At 35.4% G+C, this 24,727-nt stretch overlaps 1 protein-coding gene across 2 annotated transcripts in view; it reads left to right on the top strand.

The window, feature by feature from the left end:
• LOC116431075 (uncharacterized) overlaps positions 1-23,807 on the top strand; it is an 84,024-nt gene extending 60,217 nt beyond the window's left edge. For both annotated transcript variants that reach the window (XM_031986039.2, XM_076368848.1), the window contains exons 3-4: positions 13,301-13,560; positions 16,968-23,807. In XM_031986039.2, the coding sequence (XP_031841899.1) occupies positions 13,301-13,560; positions 16,968-17,067 (360 nt within the window). In that variant the 3' untranslated portion in view covers positions 17,068-23,807. The remainder of the gene's footprint in view (positions 1-13,300; positions 13,561-16,967) is intronic.
• The last annotated feature ends 920 nt before the right edge of the window (positions 23,808-24,727 follow it).

Consider the following 24,727-nt stretch of genomic DNA (forward strand, 5'->3'; position numbering starts at 1 on the left):
CTTCCAATCGACACACGGTGGGGTATTTGCCTGATCTGAGCACCCAAAATTAAAAACAGATTTATATCGAATTTTTACAACAAAATATGGAAATGTAATATAATAATATATAATAGTATGCAATTATATGGCATACAATAATAAATTTATTAATATAAATTATATATAATTTCATATATTTATATATTATACATTACATAATATAATGTACAATAATATAATATATAATACATAGTAATACATCATAAATAATATATAATTGTTTAATTTATTAATTTTTCGTGTAGTAATGAGCAAAATTAAAGGGCCACAAAATTTTCGTTGAAAAATTGCTGAAATTAAAAGTGATAAAAATTTATAAGAAAAAAGTTTGTTTCAAAGTAGTAAACTTACTGACCTTAGAAAGTGGCTTCCCGAAACACTACAAATCTGCGGCGCGCCGCGATAAACAAATCGCTCTAGAACAAAAGATTTTATTTTTGGATAGTAATCTCAAAACCTAAATGAGTAAAACAGCATTTGAAAGAACGCCAGGACACATCTTGTTCTATAACAAAATCATTCGTGAATTTGTACAATAGTATGAAATGTCGGTGAAGCGTTAATAATGTTCAACTATGGATACCTTCTTGAAAATATGTGGTAAATAGGTAACTTTATGAAACGTAGAATATAGATGTAAACAACTTTTACATTGAGGGAATTTGTTTCAAAATATTGAACATAATGACTTCAAGATACGTTCTTCCGTGACCAAAAAGGCGGACGAGTTTTTTCTTGGACAATAATCTCAAAACCTTACTAAATACAACTGTGCTTGAAAACCTCCAACCGTTGTTTTCGGATTCTGAAATGTACTTCCACGTGCTGAATTTTCGTATCTGCATAAACAGATGTATATAACCCGAAAATTTTCTCCGAAACATCAATTTGCCAACGAAAATAGAAAAGACATCGTTGCTCTGTCGATTAACATATCGATATCCACGCAACTCTGGCAATAAAATCATATCGTATTTTATTATCGTAATGGGTAACACACAATACATACATCTCCTCTAACAATTACGTGGTGCTGGTCTCACTAAAATTGAGTACCTGGTTCCATGTGTGTGGAGCAAGTGGTTCGCTTAACTCCGCGTGTATGACTTTTTGTTTCGAATGCTAGCTTATCGGTGGTTCCGACCGTTGAGCCCTGACAATGGTGGAAAATCCCGCTATCACAGGTCCCGCTGCGTAAAAAGCTGTCTGATTTACGACAGGGGCGCTTTCGAATCGGGCAGAAAGTCCAAATCCGATCTCTATGACGGGCCGCAAGTCATACCCCGGCTTACAGCCCCTAGCGCTCATACGTTCTCACCCGTGTCACAAACCAGGCCCGTACGAAGCCGTGATACGACCCTCCTGTTTCGCGACGGAACATAAAGAAGATCAGCACCCCTCCCCTTCACATTGAATCCTACAATGTCCAGTGGCTAGATCAGGCCACCTGTCTGGGGGTGGTCTTTGATAACAAGCTTAATTGGCGCCCTGCCGTTGATGACAGAGCTCGGAAAACCCTTGTAGCTATCAATGCTGTCGGGCGACTAATCGATACTTCCTCCAAGTTTCTTCAACACCTCAGATTACTCCTGTATGTAGCCTGCATCACGCCAGTCATGTTATATGGAGTCCAAGTTGGGCGACCGTCCCTAAAACCTACCTAAAACCTCTAGAGAGACTTCAGCACAAGGTATTCAAAGTCATCTTCGGCCTGCCCTCGGACTGCCCAACCAAACTTCTGCGCGAGAGAATCAGGTTGCCCCTCGTTCAAGATATTATACTCGGGCAAATCAACACCTACTTCCCTGGTGATTATCTTAACCTTCTCGTCAGAAGCACGACTGCTTTCTATCCCGATGTGCTTCCCTACTCAATCAGGTTCCTGTCTCTCTGTTCTGTTCTTTTGATTTTCTTCCGACGTTTTCCCTCTTTCGTCTTCATGTTTGCCCCCACTGAATGTGTGTGGCCTTGGTTTTCCACAGATTTTTGCAAATTTTTTCCTGTGTTCTTCTTTCACGTTGACAATAGCCATTTACTTCGTCGTTATAACTAACGTCTCTCCTTCTCTTAGATTGTTAGAAAATACTACTCTTAAACAAATCTTTCCCTGCTCTCCCGGATTTACCCCAGGCCTTGGCCTGTTTAAGAAAAAGCTAGATTCTTCGCCAGCAAGCAGAACCAGCTCAGTGGGCGCTGTCGCTAGCAGATACAGCTGGCTAAGGAAGAAAAATCCTCGAGACTATCAGGGCGCTCTCGGGATGATAGAGTCGGGGAAACCAATCCTGTCTCGGTCAATGCCGTCGGACTGGGGCGCTCTCCAGCGGCGGTGATCGGAAATCCCGCTCGATCCACCGATTGGCAAAACTGCTTTCAGGGCGCTTTCTGGGACAGTTCGCAAGCACCCTACCGAACCCACACACGTCACGTCAGAACCGGGGCACTCTCCGGCGTAACGAAATACACACACCAGGCTTATCCTGACACATCACCTGGTCCTCAGGAAGACACTTGTACCCCCCCCCCCCCCCGCGCTCATTATACATATTGTAAATAGCTGCAAGATAAATTTAGTAAATGGGATGCATAGAATTAACCGCCCTCTATCATGGCGAGAATAGAAGATCATAAGCTATATGATAACTTTAGGCTTATATAAATGTTCTAAATATATATCAAGCATTTGCATCTAGTTTACATCTTGGAGTTCAATCATTTTCCTTAAAAATAATCCTTTCCCAAGAACTTTGGCGTATGCTGAGCTCCCAGCCGGATAAACACGAAAATATTCAATAGCAGGTGATTAAATATTTCGTTTAATCGTTTAAAAAGCAATAAAAATGCGTCTTTGTAGAACTGACTCTAGAAGCTGCATATCGCGTAACACCAGGTCGAATGTTTACTACATTAGAGCTTCGAGCACGTCCACCTGTCATAAATATATTATTACTTACACAACTTCTTACTTTTATACCAAAATTCGAATCTAAAGACTGAAAACGGTTTCGCCTTGAGACTGTATTATCTTTTCAAATGAACGCACTGTTCATATATCCAGTAACGTCCTCATCTGAAATTATATCGCTTTCGCCTTCTTCAGATTGAGCTACTTGGTTCTTGGTGTACAATATATACGTTTTTAGATTCACTAAAGTCATCCTAGTATTCACTGATTTTACTTTCTTCCGAAATAATACGCAAAATTTCGTCATTTGATATTCGACATTTTATTTTATTTTAGATAGCAACGCACAAAGTAAACAAAATCACACAGGAAAAGTAAACTATTCACCTTCCCATGCGATTAGTGGTAAATCGGACAGCTGCGGGCTTACCAATACTTACACGAAAAATGCCGTGAATGTGTGTTGCCATTTCATAAAATACTTTTTTAGACAGTCTTTTATCAAGAACCACAGAAAACTAACGCAAATGTAAAAAATATCTTGTAACGTCTAGGTATTGAGCCGAAAAGAACCTTAAACAGAATATTATAAAGTTTTTCAATAAAGGATGGTACAAATAAAAGTACAAACTTTTGTTGATGTTTTAAAATTTAAAGATGTAATGTCTAAAATGTTTAAATTGGACGAAAACAATCACAACATGTGATTACGGTTAAATGCAGTCGACAGCGATTGGTCGCCGGGTACACTCAGAGTTGGTATAAAACGACGCGATGTTTTGGACAACCTGCTCGGTTTTGCCAGTACCGCTCTGACAATGAAACAGTAAGGTTCATCCTTCAAACTACTAGTGTGCGTGAAAATTACGAGCCCGACAGAAGAAGAAAACCATTAGCGGTTCAGTCATCGTCAGGTTTCGGTTATCAAAACCTCTTTCTCTCTAAACTACCTGTACACGCCTTAGAGAACTGGTAACAACCTGGATCCCACAAGGTCCACATTTGCTGTTCGCGAAAAACATTCTTACGTTTTCCACTCTTCATTATCTGAGGCTGAATTAGACTCCAGCGAAGATGATACCGCAGGGTCCACACTACATAGATTATTCAGGTAAGTACGCCTTATACCTTACCCAACCAAACCACTCCAAGCTGATTACCAACCGTCATTTAAAAGTAGAAATGAAAGCTACTTTCTCCATGTCTAACCGCTTTGAGGTATTTAATGACTCCAACTTTTCTGTTTTTGCTAAAAAACACAACTTCCCCAGCAATGATGGAGAAATTGCGGACAGCACAAATGGCAGAAAATCCAAAGATGCCGCCATCTCCCACCATACTTCATTCCGTAACACAGCATCCACCGAATCAAAATCTAAACCTCCTCCTCTCTATACAACCATTTTTCCAGGTGACGTCCTCACCTTCAGTAAGGAGCTCGAGAATGCCGGTTCTGGTTGATTCCAATTAAAATGTGTGGATAACCAAATTAGAATCTTATTGACCGAAATCAAGGATTTCAGAGCAACAAAAGATGTACTGAGATCTTGTAGAATAAACTTCCACGACTATGCCCTTCCTGAGGAAAAGATCCTTAACTGTAGTTGTCAAAGGTCTCCCTTCTATTGAAACTGAAAAAGTTCTTGTCGAAATAAGAGATAACGTACTCTCGCCCATCAAACTACGCTCTGTATAAAATTAACTTCCCTCTAGTACTACCCTTGCAGTCGTAAATAAAATCGGTTCCCTATTCCAATGTTGTGTGTACTTACAAAAATACACAAACGAGAAACAGTACACCCAATACTTGCGACATCAAGCTTTTGAACAGTCATCAATCAATTGTAAAGACCCGCGTTGTGTCAAATTCGGGCTCGAACACGAACCAAAAGATAGCTCCAAAAAATTAGAAGCTCCTCCTAATTGTGTTAACTGTGGAGGCTCCAACATTGCTAATTACTCCCAGTATCTCTGAGTAATATCTTATATTAACAAAAGAGTCACAAATGCTAGAAGACGCCTATTACGCCTATCGCGCCTATGGCTCGAAATACTGCTACTGCGCCCTTAGTTTCCGACAAAACGGCCTTCTCATTTTGAACCAAATTCAGGCCCATTCCGGTTAAAAATTCCTCAAACATTCCTCAGTACAGCAAAGCTATAAAAGGGTCCATCTCCACATCAAAAACTCCTGGCCCCATTACATCTTTCTCTGATGTGGATAGTTTCTTCCCTAAATTCTTGTCTCCATGAGAGCACTACCCATAACACTGTGTAACACAATTTTTGTTTTGTAATAGCTACTAGGTGGTCCTTATAGAGTTCTTTATCCTAAATACGAATCCGAAAACCAAATTGCTGGGCCACGTCCAGTCTTCAAAAAAATAGGTTTTTATAAAAACGGTCGAATTTTCGGTTTTTGTAAAAACGATAGGCAGTTAAAATTTGTCATAAAAAACTAGAGGAGAGTTGCCCGGATAGGTAACTATAAAAATTTTAAATATTGCGTGTGATTAAATATTTGTAAATGATGATCAAAATTTTAAAAAGAGTAGATAAGCGTACTTTGTACACACTTCTGCTACATTTCTACGAAAAGTGTGTTGGCTAGCACGAATTTGCTATGCACCATTGGATTCTGCAGGCTGAGAGCAAAGTGCCTGTGTCGAGAGAGGCATAAAAAATAAATGAATGAACCTCCGTGGCAAGATTGTCGCGTGTCATTTGAGTTACGAGTCGTTAGCATATACTTTCTTTTTCTTATTGTTAACAAACTATAAAATTAACGCTTATGATCTCACATAGCTCAACATTCTCTAGCTCTCATACTTGTCTCCGGACCTATGGTCCTTCTCTTTGCTCTTGTACATTTTACCCTGAAGTTGGTGTTCGTCAGCTATTTATTGGCATGCAAGATTTTTGAAAATTTTCCTGCTATTTCTTGCTTCATGCATGATGTGTCAACCTAACCTCTTGTTTCCAGTTATCTAATATTTCTTATATTGTGTTTCAGAATTTTACGGGAACATACTTGAGGCAATTCTTTTCTGCTATTTCAGATAACCACCATTCAAGTACCGCCTGATTAAAATAAGGGCAACCTGCTGAGTTTTCTCTAAGCCATAGGGCCAAATTCTTATATTACAACGTTCAGTCTGTATCAGAACCGAGTCTCTACAAACATAGAAATAAACAACATCAACTTACATATAACTGAGAATTTTACTTAAAAATGTCACTGCACTCCGTTAAACAGTAATCAGAACAGGATACTCCAAACAAATTACAAATTTAATAAATATGAGCAAATAAACAGTGCAATATGTAACGAGAAACATGAAATTAAATAAAACTAGTCTGAACCGGCAACTTAAAGGAATTCCGAAATAGTTAACTATTCGAGAAGAAAAAAGAAATCATTCGAGAAATAAAAGAAGATCCAACAATTAGTGAACCAAAATTGATAGCATTTGTTGTAAAAAGTTTTAATAAACAAGTAAGTGCTGAAACTTGCCAAAGAAGTTTGAGGGGAGAAGGTTTTCATGGTGAAGTGTAGCACGCAAAAAGCCATTCATCAATAAAAAGGAAAAGTATGGAGGTGTATGGTTGTCTGTGGTGTTGGTGATTTAGTTTTAATAGATAGAATAATAAACAAAACTCATTATTTAAATATTTTACGGGATTATTTGTCATCAAGTGCTACTAAATTGCAATTAGAAAACAATTATATTTTCCAATACGACAATTATCCCAATCATACAGATCACATTATAAACCAATGGATATTCTATAATACACCATACTTTTTGGAAACATCTCCACAAAGTCCTGACATTAATCTCATTGAAAATCTATGGACAGAAATGTGAAGAAGATTAGGAAATTATAAAATTGCAAATAAAGAAATGTTAAAAAGAAGCCTTAAGGACAAAGGCGATCGAACCAAATACTAATTATTGAAAAATTTAAGATACTTTCAGTGACATTTGTATAAGCAGGAATACTTTTCAGACGTTGATTTTGTATTATTATGCTTAAATTCATTGTTTTATTGTACTGTATTGTTACTGCATAATAAAATTTATATCAATGGAAAAATTAATTAATGCAAAATATATTTCTATCGATAAAAACTTTAAAACTTGTGATACAAAAAAATATTAAGGGAGTAAACTTCACGGTGCGAAAAGTAAGAATACGCCTGTAACTCACTGCACCTATTCTTACGCTAATCAGTCAAGTAACCAGTTGTAAAATGAAGATGCACCAGTTAGACGATAAATTTTTCGTACTGAAAACAGAAACAACAGGAAAGACAAAATTTGAGAAAGTAATTAATCGGAAAATACAGAAATTGGCATAATGTTAAATGAACGGAAAAGAAACACAGAATTTTAAATAAAATTTTAAAACCGGTCATTTGACCGGTCGCAGTACGTTTAGAGCTAAGATGAATTCATTTATGTAATAAACAAAGATGGTCTGAGTTACACGAAGTCGGAGATGAAATAAATATTTAGAATACCACGCAGTAATTATGGATGTGCGCGTGCCCGGAATTTCGGGCCGAGTCGAAAAAATTCAGGTAGGCCAAGTTGTGCACCGGTGGTGCTGCAATACTCAGGCAGCTCGAAACCGTACGGGCATTCCGAGACCATGCGGGCAGACTTCTACGTTATCAGCCAGATATCAGTTGATAATCGCCATCATAAACTACTACAGCGGAGAGAGTTATCTAATAGTTGTAATGTGTTGTATAATTACTATATGTCTATGTATAACTACTCTGTTGACCATAAGAGACTGTACAACTTCTTCTTTTTGTATTTTTTTCTTATACCTACCATTTTCAAGAAAAACGATGATTAGTAATAGCGTGAACACCCTGCATACGCCGCTGGTTGTATTAAATTGAAGTATTCAATGATACTGCGACCAATATTTATTTTAACATAGGATTTATAGAAAATTCATTATGGCGACACTTTCTTACATTCTGCCAATAGAGGGCTATAAGACCTAAACGCTTTTTTCACTGCTGCTCGATCTGTTTCGTTTATGAACGTTCCTTCGTACTATATAGGTATACTAGTATAAATGATTAACATGAACCTTGAATTTTAGTGAACTGTATTGAATTGATTTTGACACTGTGTTCTTCATAATAGTCACAATAATCTTAGCCAGCGGAATAATGGCCAATGATCGTGACTTAAACCTTGAACAGACTCTTATTTGCATATAATGGCTGTCAAAGAGGAAAAAAGGCTCGTGAGCTTTTCTTTTTGAACAGACCAGGGTCTGGTGCATGTCAGGGGGAGTGGCGAGTAAAGTAAGCTTAATAATATACCACTTGAAAGTGTTTAGCTAGAATATCAGCCTTGATAAAATTAGAAGACAACAGGATACCATGGAAGTCCAAGATATGAGGAACTGTAGTGGGCCTGGCAGTGATTTTCCTATATACAAATCAGAAAGTGTGATTAACAAGGTTGGACTTTTCTTTCTGATTGGTCAGGTACCACGATTTTGCGGCAGCAATACTCCGTTTGACTTTGGCAGAAAGATTCTTGGATCGGTAGAGAAAATATGGATCGCCAGAGCGCTACCAACGCCTTTTGTAGGAGTTACGAAGGGTGATAACGGCGCGAAGTTCAAGAGAGAGCACGACAAGTTTCTTTGACGAGTCAATCATCTGCGTGGATCTGTAATAGCAATTTTTAAGACTTTTACTGGGAATGTGGATGTTGCAGTCAAGCTGCTGTGCATTCGAGATATTGTGGTCGAAAGATAATTTGGAACTTTCGTGCCGATACTTCTCCCAATCAATGACAAGAACTAAGTTAATATAATTGGGAGTAGCGTTAGAATGAGAAAGGATAACAGGTAGATGATCCGGGGTAACAACCCTATTGGCAGTTTATGAAAAGGAGTACCGGTAGTTTACGAGGAAAAGATCAATGGTAGAAGGGTTTCGATTTGGCGAGACACGTGAGAAGGAACCAGGAAGGGAGATAGAGTAGACAGTTTGGTCTGAGTATTTTTTTAGCACATGGCCGTTCCAGTTGGACGAAGTGTTATTCCGTGTAGGGTGTTTAGTGTTAACTACAGGGACACCCGGTAGGGAGGCTTGATGATCGTCATGATGCGCGAGAGGTACGGGGGATTTGGGATGGTCTGACGCGGCATGCTAGGGGAAGGCCTTCTTAGCCAAGTAAGCCAGGACTCGAGGGCATTGCAAGTAGTTCGTCATGTAATCACCGGGACAGTTGGCACCCTAGGGTGGAACATTAAACAGTTTATGGCATTTCTTGAAGGAATGATCAAGGCCGCATATGAGACAACGTGGTGTCTTGTGATAAATAGCAGAAAAATATTCAAACGCCTGGCAACGAAAGCAATGGGTTTAATATTTGCCATTGAAGTATTTTTTGGTGAGGTGAGGTCCTTAGTAACTATCTCATCAAGCAAGGCTTGATCGTTAATTTTGGGGAAACCCTTCAGCACGGTCGAGAAGGGTCTCTTGAAGGAAAGGGAATAAGTGTGAAAGTTGAGCTTGGTGTAACTGAAGGAGGTGTTGATCGCCAAGAATGGCCTAAGGTAAAAATTTTTTATTTTTATTTGATCACACGTGTGCTATCTTTTTCTTTGAGAGTGTATATGGTACAGGCAGTGTGTTTAACGTGGGCATTTTGTAAAATGACTGGGCATTGTGTAAAATGGCCGTTCGAAAAGACATTGTGCAAAATACCCGTAACAAGTTTCGGTCAATCTATAATATGTCCGGTCATTATACAGAATACCTAGAGGGTGGTGGTCAATGTATTGAAACGCTCTGATAAGGAAATTAAAGACTGTGTTTTTTATTGAGACAATATATCTCTTAGTCAAAATCAACATATAGTCATTATAATCATACTTAATCATAAGGATCATGTATTGGAGCAAGACAAAGAACTGTGGCACTTGGAATTATAGAGCTGATCGGTAGCTCTGCACGCGCAGTTTTTTTAAACACATTTGTTTTTGCAGTTGCATTTCTTATACCCCAATAAACTCAAAAGACCTATAGATTTTGGTTCCGCATAGAAAATTTAAGTTGAATAATTAAAAGATTAGGCCTAATGCCAGATGTACATAATATAAAGGAATTATTTTAGACTATATCTGTTGGCCTTATGAAGATACCAAGTTTAGGTGGCAACAGACAGAGCACAAGCGATAATAAATGAAAATAAAAGAATGTCAACTATGGATTCAACGAACAGTGGACATTATATAAAATGTCCGGGCTATTTGTGAAATACCTGCCCATTATATATATTGCTAAAAAAATTGGGGATTCTACACAATGCCCAGTCATTTTACAAAATGCCCACGTTAAACACATTGCTCGTAACATATACTCCGTAAACCTCCAACACTCGTCCCCGCGTTTGAAGCACGGGTTTATCAGAAAGCCATAGTGATGAACCGACTGGTAGATCTCGGAGGAAAGGGATCTCCTATCTCTCGCTCCTAATCTTTTCAAATTCCTTTCTCCTTCAATAACTATCACAGATCGCTTTACCATGATAGGTGAATGAGAAAAGGCGAACATTTTATTCTAGATGATCTGCAGTATTTAAGATATTTTTTCTTAGTCTCTCTAGCAAAAACTTTCTCGAAATATTTCATAACATATCGTATGTTATTTCGGCACAAGCAGCGATAATTCTTTCACGCAATTCGGTCATTAAATTATTATTAAGGTATTAAGTTTCCCATTCTTTTTAAGAATAAAAAACACATACTACCATTGGATACTTTCATTTAGTACAATCAGCAATATTCAGACGATATTCAATTGTTCAGATACTCGCAGAATATAAAAAAAGGATCTACCGAAGCCAAGACTCCCTACGATTATTTTTAAAAATAATCTTAAAAATAGTAATAGTTTAAATGTTTTATTGTAAAAAAAATTATTTATAAGATATAATAATTATATACGAAATGGTTAAAAGACACCATTTTCGCTCCTTATCAAATCATAGTCTGCATCGCTCTATTACTCCTTACGATCCCGTGACCAATATCGTTTATATAACGAGTCACGCACATACTCAGAAGTCACCACACTTACGCTCTTTTCTTTGTCACACTTCTGCTCTCGATTTTTCACACACATATTCAAGGGTCATCAAACTTCACATTCACACTCTGGGTCATCACGTGTCAATTATTTGTTGTTAGGGCACCGTTCGTCTAGCGTGAGGACGAGTAGCCGGTAACACGCTCTAAAAATGGGCGCTCTCCTTCTTTGAGGAAGGCCGCTCGCGCCTAACGGCTCGGCTTCCTATGTGATTAATTAAAGATAAACGTTATACGCGCCATTGAATTCGTCTTGAAAATTACAGTAAACTGACATTAATATAAGTGCGTAGTTGCATTTTAAAAAATTGCATTGATCTTGAAATCTCTTTAAATTATAATGTAAAAAAAGCAAAACAGCATACTAAATCACCCATCATGTAGAACAACTTTTATCTAAAACATTTGTCTGTACCTTCAATCATTACGAACATATTCCAGTGTACACGAATAAAACGAACATACTAGTGTATATATAGAGAGTATCAAAAATAGAAGTACTGCAATCCATCATACTAAGAATCATTGTAAACGCGCCCTGGAACGTGAGGAACAAACAATTACGTAACGATCATATGATCAGATCAGTCGAAAAGGAAATAAAGCGTCTATGTGACAGACATAAAATAAGACTAGAAAATCACTCAAGTGTCGTAGCAAATAAGTTATACTCGGAAGATCTTCCTAGAAGATTACGCAGAAAACACCCAAACGATCTTCTCCCCATAACAAAAGGGGCGATTACTATATAGATGCATTCCGCTGATAAAGCATCTACGTGCTACATCCCCAAATACTACTAAAACAATTTATTAAATGTCCACCCTAGACAAATTGTAATGTATAGTGGGGATATTAAAAAAAATAAAAGGGTGTGTGCAACTCACTAAACTGACTAAAAATCGAGTAAACGGATCGAAATCTTAACGGCATCCGAGATAAACATATGTTTTTTCTGAAAAAGGAATGTACGTGGACTGAATTGAGAACACCGAAATATGTCGATAAATATTAGTAATACGAACAAATATGTCAGGTAAAAATTACAGGGTATGATATACTACATACCACAGCAGGAGATATTTCACCGCCAGGTGACAGTGAAACGTCCTGCAAAGATCACGTCACAATTTTTCACATCTCAATAAGTGTTGTAAAATTAGAAATGTAATCCTTACCTTTGATTACTATCTGCATCAACTTATAATGCGATTTTATATGTAACTCTAGAACTACCAAGCAATGTACATAACTCATTTTTTGAATTTTCTTTAAATATTACAAAATTTCTGTTTACTAAGATTTTGTATGAGATTTATTATAGTACCTGTATAAACAAATTAATCCATTAACGAATTTTTTTTATAAAAATACCTTTACAATTTCAATGATTCTAGAATAAAAAGTTTAAAATATGTAATTTTGAATAGTCTAATAATTCTAGTATTATTAAAGAGCAAGAGAAGGTCAAGTTTATATCTTTTTTAAGGAACGCTAAACTTTTTCTTACACCAGATAATGCAATTTTTTATTTAGTACAAAAGATGATTTATCTATTTATATCGTAAAGTTAATAGTTCAAGCGATATTTTAATATAAATACTGGACTCTTACGTTTTACGAATTTAATTTTGTTTACTGAAAATGGTCAGTACAACCACCATTTGAATAGAACACGTTTAAAATTGTTGTAGTTATGATTTTCTTAGATTATTTAACTGTGTTGAAGTAAAACAGGTACTTGGAAAACTCCACCAACAAAAATAATTCATCTGGGGGCCGCGTTCGTTCGTGTGGCCTCTGGTCGATAGTATAATGTGTAATGTGTAATCTGCCTTTTATTAAAATATATTCATCAACAAACTGCATCAGCACAGTATGCCGATTCCATTAAAAAAAGATAAAGTAGATTTTGACAATAACTTCCTAGATGCCCCTACAAATAAAATACTAAAACCATAATATGCTCCTTCGAAAACTGTTCAAACTTCGTTAAAAAAATGTGTCGCGTCGGGTATTAACAACGAAATAATTAAGGTGTTAAAGTTACACCAACCGCGCTGTATATTATACATGTTCAGTTAGTTTGTTGATTACATAAAAAATTATTATATTTCTTCTACTGCTATATTAAGTCATATTTGAATAAGAATGACATTGAATATTTTCATTTTGCAGTGTGTAATGATTATTACTGAAACAAATTTCTTCATTTGTTCGAAGGTGAACTCATTGCACGTTGTAGTTGGATCGTTGCTGTTGGGTGCTGTGGTATTGGTCGTAGGCTTGGTACAACTTGCGCCAGGGGCAGAAGCTGCGCAAAATTCGACATCTCTGATTGTTGTTGGAAGTACTTTACTTGTGGTTGGTGTGTTCCTTGCCACGGTTAGAGCTTTATGCATCAAAAAGCAGAAGTGCGCCCACAAGGATGAAACTCATCAAAGAAGTGTAACTAGCATAGACATGCTGTTAGCCCAACATAGGTAAGAATAAACACGATATTTTATTAAATAATATGGAAATAATATTTCTTTATTACCAGACTGAATTTGATACTTAAACACTTGCCAAAACTGCACTTTAAGTATAATTTTCATTCTATTATTGAAACGACAAATGAATCAAAGGAGCACAACAAAAGTTATATACTTTTTCTGATTTAAAGAAAAAGATTCTATTTTAAAAATCTTTCGGTAATTATTTAGAAAAGGGATCTTCCCACCGATTACAATAACCTTGACATACATTGTCAAAGATTCATTTATTGAATTATTCTGAACAACTCTTGCCTACGTATACATACAATGATGGACATACTTATAAATTCACGTGATTTTTTTGTATTTCTGTAATTTGTATTTGAGATTCATCATTTTGTTTTTGTACGGGTACACTAAAATACATGACAAATCATATTTCAAAATTATTTTTTGCAACACTTATGCAATTAAAAAATTATTACGATTATTTGAAAAAAACGCAGCTTCGTGGTTGGACAAAACTATTAGTTCAGTAGTAACAAATCGTTTCGTTAACGTTAACTTGTAACGGTAAAAATATTTAAAAGTCTGTTGCTATATCATTACGATTTATTATTTGCAAAATTCTAGTGTTTGTGCTGAGAAATGAGCTTTTTATGAATTCTCCTCAATTTTTCCCACACTTTCTTTATTCCTGCTTTTAGTAGATTGATCGTTGCGTATTTGGTATTATTTTTATGAATAAGAGTTGCAGAGACTCGCCATATGTTTTCCATTGGGTTTAAGTCAGAAAATGCTGCCAAACATTTTAAAGCCTACACATTATTTACCTTAAACCACTGTTTTGTTCCTCGATTTCGACAAATCGCAGCATTATATTGTTAGTATTTTATCTTTTTTTGACCATACTAATCTACGATGTAAGGAAGCAAATGTGATTCGTACACTTATTGATAATTAAGACTATTTATTTTGACTAAAACAAATTTTATGAAGAGTTTTCCAAAAGCACTATCTGCTCACCACATCATTACAGTTCCAACACAAAAAGCTACTTAGGCGTGTGCGGGCTGCCTAATGTGTCGGTTACCCGATTGTTCGGGCCGGGCTGGAAAAATTTGGATAGTACAGACAGCCCGATCCACCTGATCCGTTCCAAATCTTAATCTATTGTTCTATAATATTGTATTAGTGTCGTGATGAGAATTTTAAACTGAATTTGACGAATTTAAATGGCGTTTACTCTTTTCGATGATAAATTAGATATTACGATAATTATTTAGTTTGGGGTGTTCTCCGCCGATTTCGATGAATTTTGGATATACTATCGGGAACGTAATTCAAAGCAAATTTTTCCTGTGATAAAAGTGTCGCTGTTTCTTAGTTTCTGAGATAATGGCAAAAAAACTTTTGCATATCATTAAAAAAATATTCACGAATCTCAAGTACCAATTACAAACGTACCAAAAAATTAAATGAGCTTATAATGATGTCTGTTGATATACAACTGGCGGTCTCTTTTAGTTTTCGAAATATTTGTAAAAATATACCCGGAAAGCGAAAGCCACGGTGAGTATTTACTAAAAGGGGGATCTTTCTTACGATCTTAGCCTTGATATATGCAGTGAACATCGTCGTCCTCACTACGTCTTCACCAGCTTCCTCTTAACACACTATAGCATTTAACGATCGGCCGCGGTTGAACGGTGTAGCATGATCCGACTATTGTCGAATTCGACGATTTCAAAGTATCTTTCTTTTCTATTTGTAGTTCCTTCCTATATCTGAAACCTTTTTTTATCGCGGTTGGTATCAATTCAATCAGAAAAACATAACAGGCATAATGGTGAAAGTTTTATTCATCAAAAGCCAAAAATATTTTGAGTTGAGGATCTGAAGCCCATCGCAAGTCTTTTTTTGTTTTTCCCTCACTCGCCTTATCCTTCTCTATGTCAACCGTGCTAAAATCTTCGTTTCTTGGGGTCGAATCGATTATACCTCTTCATAATTGCAACATTCATCGAGACCCGAATGTTGCAATCTAATATTCACTGTATTGTTGAAGTTGTTGTTCTATGTGCCTAGTATTTTCAATTTTTTAGCAGTGACAATTGGTTCAAAAATTATGAATATCATATCATGCACAGATTGTTCATTTTACCTTCATTCATTAATGTTATTTCTTATAATACCAACAGGGTGTTTCTAAATTACATGTCACGACCACCAGTTAGTGATGGCATAAATAGCATAATAAATATATTTGATAAGCCATGGTGTTATTTTTTTAAAATAACTTCAAATTTAACCTAATTTTGTAAGAGTAGAGAACCCACTCTACATTGTACATTCTAGAACGGTATGTATTTTTAATTATTTTCTTCGGATTAGTTTTAAGATAAAAATATATCTATTTATTGTACGTACTATTTTCAATAAAAGAATTTCCTTAATTCGTGTTTGGAAACGAATGATTCCAGGAGTCCATAAAATTCGCCAATATTTTGAATAGAAGCTATCGCTCCGCAAAAATCTTGTAACTCATCATCGCTCCCCAAGGGTTTACAATCCATTATCGCCCCACTAGTAGGCTATATTTCCCACATTGGGGACCACTGGTGTAGGATCACGCTGTGGCGAACGCGATATATGTTTTCGAAACACCCTATACATTCTTATGATACATACAAGTGGAGATTTCGAAGAGAAACCTTGTTAAAATATTTGATAAAAATTTATACGATAAATGATAAATGATAAACCTAGTTAAAAGATTGTGAGAAATTCGGTACAAAAAATATATGTCGTCAACTCAAGATATTACTTGATAGTCGTTTCAAATAGTACAAAAGAAAGATTTTGGGCAGTTTAAGTATTAACTAAACATGAATTTAACAAAAAATGAAGAATATAAAACAATATGGACCAACAGAACTATCCTCTCATATTCTAATCAGAATGATCAAAGTAAACAATTCACTTCATAAAATTACTAACCGAATACAAATTTTTAAATACAAGAACTAAATCAGGGTTAATCTTCTGCTATAATAAGTAGGTCAAGAAAAATAGTGAAAAAAAACCTATGTATCTTATATTCTGCAAACTATGAAACAAACCCTACATTAATTGTTAGAGTATCATATAGATTCCATAAAAGGAAATATAATATAATTGATAAACAATGAGTTTATTTTTTAAATGAAACTGACCTTTGGGAAAAGTTAATAGAATATATTAGTAATTTTTCCCTGATTGTCAGTATTTTCCGCTAAAAACAGACAATCTATATATAAATAATAAGTTTATAGGTATCACAATAAGTCCAAAAAAGGTAAAGAAAATGTAGGAAGGAATATGAAAGATGTTCTTTGAAAATAAATAAAATATACGAAACTTTAATTTTACAGAGACTTTACGGTTTTGACACCTGACGAACTGGAGGACCTTGTTGGACGATCAACATCTGCCTTGGAAAATAAAATTCGCAAACAGGATCACAATACCTAGGTGTTGTCGGCCTCGAAGAAGGCCCGTCCATCATCACCGCCCTGCTCTAACACACAATCATCGTCGACGTCACCGGGAACTAGTTCATCCATTCTCTATACACATCGTTACGACTCTCGTGAACATAGTCTGGTTTAAAGTGGTGTAACTTTAGCCTTATTTGCTAGAGACTATTCAACAAACTGTTGGGCACGCGAAAAGCAGCAGTTTCATACTTTAATGATTGCACGCTGCCTTTAATTTGATGCAAATGTATCTATAAGGTAATCGAGTGAAGTCGTTATGAGTAAAAAACAATGTTGTTACTCTTTCAATTCTGAGGCAAATGAAAAGAATTGTTTGCTCGCAATAGTGAACAATTCCTTCATTTGTCTGTTAATTTGCGATGAAACAAGGTGAATGCCTTAATTCTAGAAAAGAATGAAGTGGATGGGAACTGACCTCCCACTGGGTAATTTTTAATATAAATCACTTGACTTCGGAACTAGAAAAACTGGTAGTGGAAGAAATTCGACATTGGAAATGCATACCACAGGGAAAAGTAAACCTAATTATTAATTAATCCACTATCTACCCTTCATTATTATTTAACTTTCAATTGACCTTCGTCGGGATATGCACAATACACTCGTGTTACCCTGTAAAGAGTTCACGTGTTGTAAGCAAATTGTAATAACTAAATAACGTACGAAAAAAATCATTTTAGGTCTAAACAAATCGAACGCACAAATACTTTTCTGTTTGTGCACTTATGACCATTATATGCGAACGATGTACATAAATTACTTTTTTTTGGCTTAACCTTTGCAATATGATATTCAGCTAAGATAAGAATACCATGAAATTATTTCTTACACAAGAAGATGAATCCATCCCTCGCGATACTTGTTTCGGCACCATATCGAAATAATATTAAAAACAATATTATAGAGGATTATCAAAAAGATTAAAAAGGAGAGAAATATTCTCTCGCAAAGAGTATTCGAAACATCTGACGTCTGCTTCACAGCTAAAAATCATTGTAAGTTTTTCGATTGTTCTGAACATTATTCACGAGAGACCAAACACTCAACGTCGTTCGAGACTTTATTGTGTTCAAATCTTTAAGATACAAGTCTAACTGTTAACTTTTAATATTCAACAGGAACAATTTGTATTATAAGTTTTTTGTATGAAATTTAGATTATTGTACCGTTTAATTACTTCATCGCTTCATTTACGGCCGAAAATAGGGACGGTAAGGGTATAGTACAATTTTATGTGTCTATCAACGTAAAACGCTTAAATTACTCTAAAAAATGATTAAGCAAATCACATAGCATGAAGCGATCTTATCACAGTCAAGAGATACAATATAAATGCTCGAAGAGTCTATTTAATTAGATCTTCGAGCTCCATCACTTGTCAGGAATAAATACTTTGACTCCGAATATTTATCACTGCATGATGTATATGCACATATCTCCAAATGATTAAGTAACTCTAAACGAATTGAAACAGAAACTTTTGAAGTGGATCAGTCGATCTCAACTTTCCAGGCGGGACTAATGAAGAAACATTTTAGAAAGTCTTTCACTCAACTATCTTTGACATATCTACAAAAAGTACTGCGGTTTGTCATTGATGATTATCAGTTACATGGACCGTTTCGTGTTCTCCTTTGTGATCATTCTTACGTAAAGTATTTATCACTCGCTAAACGGTTTAAGAATTAATCAACTATAGGACAGATTTTTGTGATGCCATCTAACGAGTTCCTGCTAATGTATTATAAATAACACCTTATCAATAGCGTGCCCCTACACGAAGGGATACACTTCAATAAAAACAAGAAAAAGAACAAATACAAATTTCCTGTGTTAAATTTTCGAATAACAAATCACCTAACATAACAACGATCATGAGCGCAGATATCGAGTCAATTATGGCTCATACCGAAATTTTTGTCATACATGCTTAGGAAGTAGTTTCTACATGTTATTACGTAATATTTCTAACATATAGAAGAAAATAACATGTTTAAAGATATAAATATTATAAATTAATACATTCATTAATTATACATACTTTCTAAACGTGTTTCGTGCACTTCACATATTTTGTAGTATATTTACTATCACCTCATTTAGAATATGAAGACAGGGAAGAACGAATCCGACATCGGCTGGATGGAAGTTAAAATACGCACAGTTTGTGTAGCTTAAGATAGACACCGAGCCGAATTCAGCTCGAAGTATTCATAAACGTTCTAATAAGCTAGCGAGTTCTACGATCAACGATGTATTCAATAAAATATTTTTAGGGGATCGGAACTGTATTCAAATAAAAAATTTGTACGCCTTATCGGGTTATGATTTCGCTGATTTTCGCAGCATAGGGTAGACTTATCATTGCAGCCATTGCGCCGGTTTTGACCATTTTCGCAACTACTGCTTCTCTTTAAAAATCTTTTCCATTTTTAAGGTTAACATCAGAAAATAACAATTGATAGAATGATATTCTGTGAATTACTTCGCTAATCATACAGTTAGGGAAACTTGTTATGTTTAGCTTTTTCTATAGTAAAGCAATGTTTTGGAAAAAAAGTTACGGAACATCGGTCTTGATGCTTCAAATGTTAAAGATACACGGCTACAAAACGTTTAAGCGTGTAAAAATAATTAAATGATCTCAAAAAGTGTTTCATTGTTACTTTGAATGTTACATTTCAATGTTACTTTTATGAAAATATATGCTGATCAGGAATAGTACAATCTCTTTTTAATTTTCTGTTTCCAGTCGTGGAATGGTTAAAACTGGTGTTATAATACGGCACTAGGTTTGGTCACCTAATCTAAAATGTATGTTCAAAATAATTATTAATGTATTACTAATGTATGAATTTAATATATAATACAAGCTATATAATTATTTTAGTGGTTTATAATGCATCATAATATGGTGCTTTTTATACCTTCTGCGATAATATCAGATAAGTAGTTGAATGTTACACAAGCTAAGAAAGGAAAGATATTAGTAAAGTTGAGAAAGAAAAACGTAGGATAAAAGAACAAAATTGTAAAAAGGAAGCCGAGAAACATAAAAAAAAAACAAAATAATACGATCGGATTAGTTAAGATGCGTTTAATTGAAATCCATTATAAATTTATATATAAGAGACACATTAAAATGATATGATTATACAATGAAGTGTTCTTCTCCATATAATGAGGCAGACAATTTTTCATATTACGCATTTATATTGTTGATACCGCTCCGAATTTCTAACTTACGCCTTTCAAGGTAGCCAGAACTGACATCAAACATAGTCAAAACTAGTGTCTAGGTGATCAAAAAAGGTGAAATATGAATTGTTTACTATTTTTTGACTTATCAATCATCTAATGATTTTTTTGTGTACAGGAAAGTTGTATTTTAATATCAAAGGAACTTTATAATCTACTAAACCTTATTAAAGATTAAAGATAATGTGTAATCTACTAAACCTTATAGTTTTCTAATGCTGTACATGATTTTAAAAATAAATGCATTGAAATTCAAAGAAATCATGAAAGTAATCAGAATTGGTGCATCTAAATACCTAACACGACGTGGGCTTATTTTCAAGCATCGATTATCCAAGGTCAATTTATCTTCCGTCAAATATTTGAATCCATCGTGTTCTTCTCCAAATTTCCATAATGCACGAAAACTTATTTATTAATATTACTTTACTTGTTGCCACCAAACTATTTATTTATTCTTACTGATTGCTTAACAAACAATAATAAATACTCTCGAATGTTCTCGACTATGTCGTGGGTGGTTGTTTATGCGTTAGGTAATTACTTATACGATATCAACCTTGAAATATAAGTGAATATAAATATCATAATAATATGCATTGTTTAAAAAAATATAAATCTATATGTAGGTTTAATTCGTAATAAGCATTAAAAACATTATATTCGAGTGTTATGACTGTAGAGCTGTGAAACAACTATACGGATTAAATATTATTTGAATAAATTAAATATTGAAGGGTTGTTAAAATAATATTTCATTTTCTACTCCGTTAATCTATGCTTCATAATATACGTATTCCTTGTGTAAAAATTGTTTCCATTTTGTTATACTGCAACACAGAAATTTTGAAATTATTGTGATGATTTATTTTATTAACAGTTTTTGAAATTATTTCAACAGTGTTATCTTTGTACACTCCGCGACAAAACTATAAGACACCTGCGATTTTATCTAATATTTTATTAATACTAATTTTTTCGTGAAAGTTTTCGTTATTAATCCAAAGAATCAACTAAAGTTCATGCATTTCCATAGCGGCAATGTTATTCAATTACATTGAAAAAAGTTTCATTAAAATTTCTAATTTTTGACAAAATAAGGTGCGACAAAACTATAAGACAATGTATATTTTAGGTAATAAAAAGTGGGTGGAAGTTTATGAAAAAAAATTTTTTTTATTTATTAGTAATGTATTGTGCCACCTTTATTTTTTATAGTTTCAATTAATCGCCGTGGTATCGATTTATATAAATTTTTTATTTCATCTTGACTTAATTTGGCCCATTGTTCTTCAATACGAGCTTTCAACACTTCCACCGATAAAAACTGTTTCCCATTTCCACATACATCATGTGCTAAAATTCTCCAGATGTTTTCTATTATATTTAAATCTAGAGACCTCGCGCTATGGTAAAATTGGTATATTACGGTCTTTAAAATATTTTTTTACACGTTTTGCTGTATGCACAGCGGCATTATCATGTTGAAAAATATAATTTTCACATGTCATGTGAATATAATGTTCACACTGGCATGTCGCGTTAAGTGTTCTTTTAATATTTCTATATATTTAATTGCATTCATGCTGGTGTTAATCAATTTTATATCGGTTCTCCCGTGGTACCCTGTTGCCGCCCATACCATGATGGCGCCTTCGTCCATTTGCCTCCTTGACAGATGCAATTCTCCCTTCCACAAATCATGAAAACAATATGAAATGCCATCTGGTCCATCTAAATTGAAACGTTTTTCATCTGAAAAAATAACTTTTCTTTACTTTTTTTTCACTGGAGATGTCTTTCCGCAGAATCTTCCCTAGCTGCTTTGTGTCGGTTCGTAAGTGGCGGTTTTATCTGCAATTTTCATCTTTTTAAATGCTTGACTTGTTTAATTATCCGTTGTACATTACGAATATTGGTGTGAACGCCAACTTCCGCTGTAATTTGCCATGCTGTCAAGCTATAATTAGACGCTACCCTCAGAAAGACCGATCGTCGTTGTCGATCGGTCGTCGCTTTTGGACGCCCACCAGGATGTTCTTTTTCCATAATTCTCTCTACTTTTTAAATAATTAAGCACGGCACATCGATTTCGCTCAATCACTCTTGAAATTTCTGAAATAGAAGTATTCTTTTCTATTAAATTTACGATCACTCTTATTTCACTGTCTGTCAGCTTTCTCCCACGCGGCATTGTAGTTATATTATGTAAAATCAAAATTACAAATGTTTAATTTTAAGTACACAATTACTTCTAACACTGTGACTACGATTGCAGCATAAGATCGACTGACGAAAAGCTACTGTCTTAGCTTTGTCGCAGAGTGTATACAGATGTCAGCCTTATATTCTTATCACAAGAGTATTTTTGGGTGCTGTATTAAACAGGAAATGTATTGACAAAATTGATAAAATAACTCATAGATTAAACTACTTAAATATCCTTACAACTTGTATTGAAAACAAGGTTGTGGTCGGAAGGATATCTCAGATAGTTTAATGTAAATAGTTGTTTCGCGGCGCGATTTCCAGAAAGCACGTCTATATTCTCAATGCTTTGCAGCTCATTGAGTGTAATCACACACTGAGATTTCCAATTTTCAATGCAATTGGAGCACAGGAGCACAGCCTGAACTGTAAATTTCTTACATCTCAATCCGCCTCTGAATCAGAAGGGACCCTTTCACTGACACATCATGCTAATTTTAGCGGAAGGATTTCTAAGTCAAGAGGTTGTAACTCCTGGCCATAAACAATCATTTTTTGGGTAAGGGAGATTTGACCCCAATTTAGGTAATCAAGCGCCGCGCGGGCACTGTCCCTTGCGTGTAAGCGCACTCCCCCACGATAAGCGGGCCCACTTTCTTATGGTCTAAAGGCCCCATACACGCTGAGACATACGGCGATGCAGGCATTGCCACATCTTTCCTCTCAATGTCATCAGCCAATGACATTGTCTCATCATCTCACTCAGTGCTGGAAGTCACCGCGAACATACCCTCACATTACCTTCTCTCTAGGAGATGAATCAGTCACGAGCAGTCTCTCACAGTCTCTCATCCAATACACATCGATCAACTTCGGAGCGACTTTCGTTCGAAGCACTCAAACGGCTTAATACTGTCGTATCTAGGATTTTAGCGTAGTTTAGGATATTTTTAAGGGACATAAACGCGAGGATGATTGTGAGCGAAGGATCATAAAGAAGGAAAGCTATAACCGCCGTAGACGTCGCAGACCCAAGGTTGCCGGTTTAGCTTCCAAAGGATACGTGTGAGAGTTTGTTCAGAGTGTGAGTGAGAAGAATGATTGCGGTGCAGGGAATGATTTTGGGGAGAGAGAGTCGTGCATTGGCCTTCGTGGCAGTTAGTTGTAGAGTTATGTGTTGTCTTTAATTGTTACTTAGTTCTGTATTGTACCGTTATCTATTTTAGTAATAATAAACATACTTATTTATTAGGTTTTCTATATTCCCGCGTGTTATTCCCGCAACAGTATGTACGATAAAAGCGTGACCAGAAAAACTCAATGAAAAATATTTTTTGCGTTTGAAAAAAGCACACACGTATATTTCTTACTTAGTGTTTTAATGCTTTATTCTTAATATGTCGGCCAGTCTCCTTCGTTATCAATAATTGCCTGGCAGCTGGAAGACAAACATTTTATCAATTTTGTAACGCAATGTTAAAGTAATGACTTCCAAATTTATTAAACTTATCGTATTAGTTGCTTGCTAGTCCATATATTCTTTCTGCGAAGCTGAACTTTGTCCATGACCAGATATTTTCAATTTGAATTAGCATCCGATGACTGTGACTGCCAATCCAATACTTCCACGATGTTTTCTTCTTTTCATGCGGTACACAGACGACTTCGATGTTTCGGGTCGTTATCTTCTTGTATTATCCACTGATCGTTTTGCATTGCGAACCACTGTCTAACAGGTGGCAACAAAGCTTTTATCGTACAGGCTGCATATACGCTATAATACTTGCAAGCTTTTCGCAAGCCTCTCACAGTCTCTCACAGTCTCTCAAAAGTCTTTCACGCATTAAACATTAATCAACTTCAGAGCGACTCTCGCCCGAGACACTCTGAAACAACTCAATACTTGCAAGCTATTCGCAAGTCTTTCAACTCTAACAAACAATCCAGTACCACTAACACTACTAGACACAACACAACATCTGTAACTCGACTGCATACGAATAAATACAGTCTCATTTCTCGCATAAAATCGATATCTCAGTGGAATTATTTCCATTGCCGTAAAAAGTCATACTATTGCCATGATCACACCATAGATTCACGGTGTCGAGTTCTCCATTTGCTCAATGTACAATAGTTGATAGTCTTCTTGGAGAAAAACATCATCA

This window comes from Nomia melanderi, chromosome 1 (assembly GCF_051020985.1).
Source record: "Nomia melanderi isolate GNS246 chromosome 1, iyNomMela1, whole genome shotgun sequence".
Lineage (NCBI taxonomy): Eukaryota > Metazoa > Arthropoda > Insecta > Hymenoptera > Halictidae > Nomia > Nomia melanderi.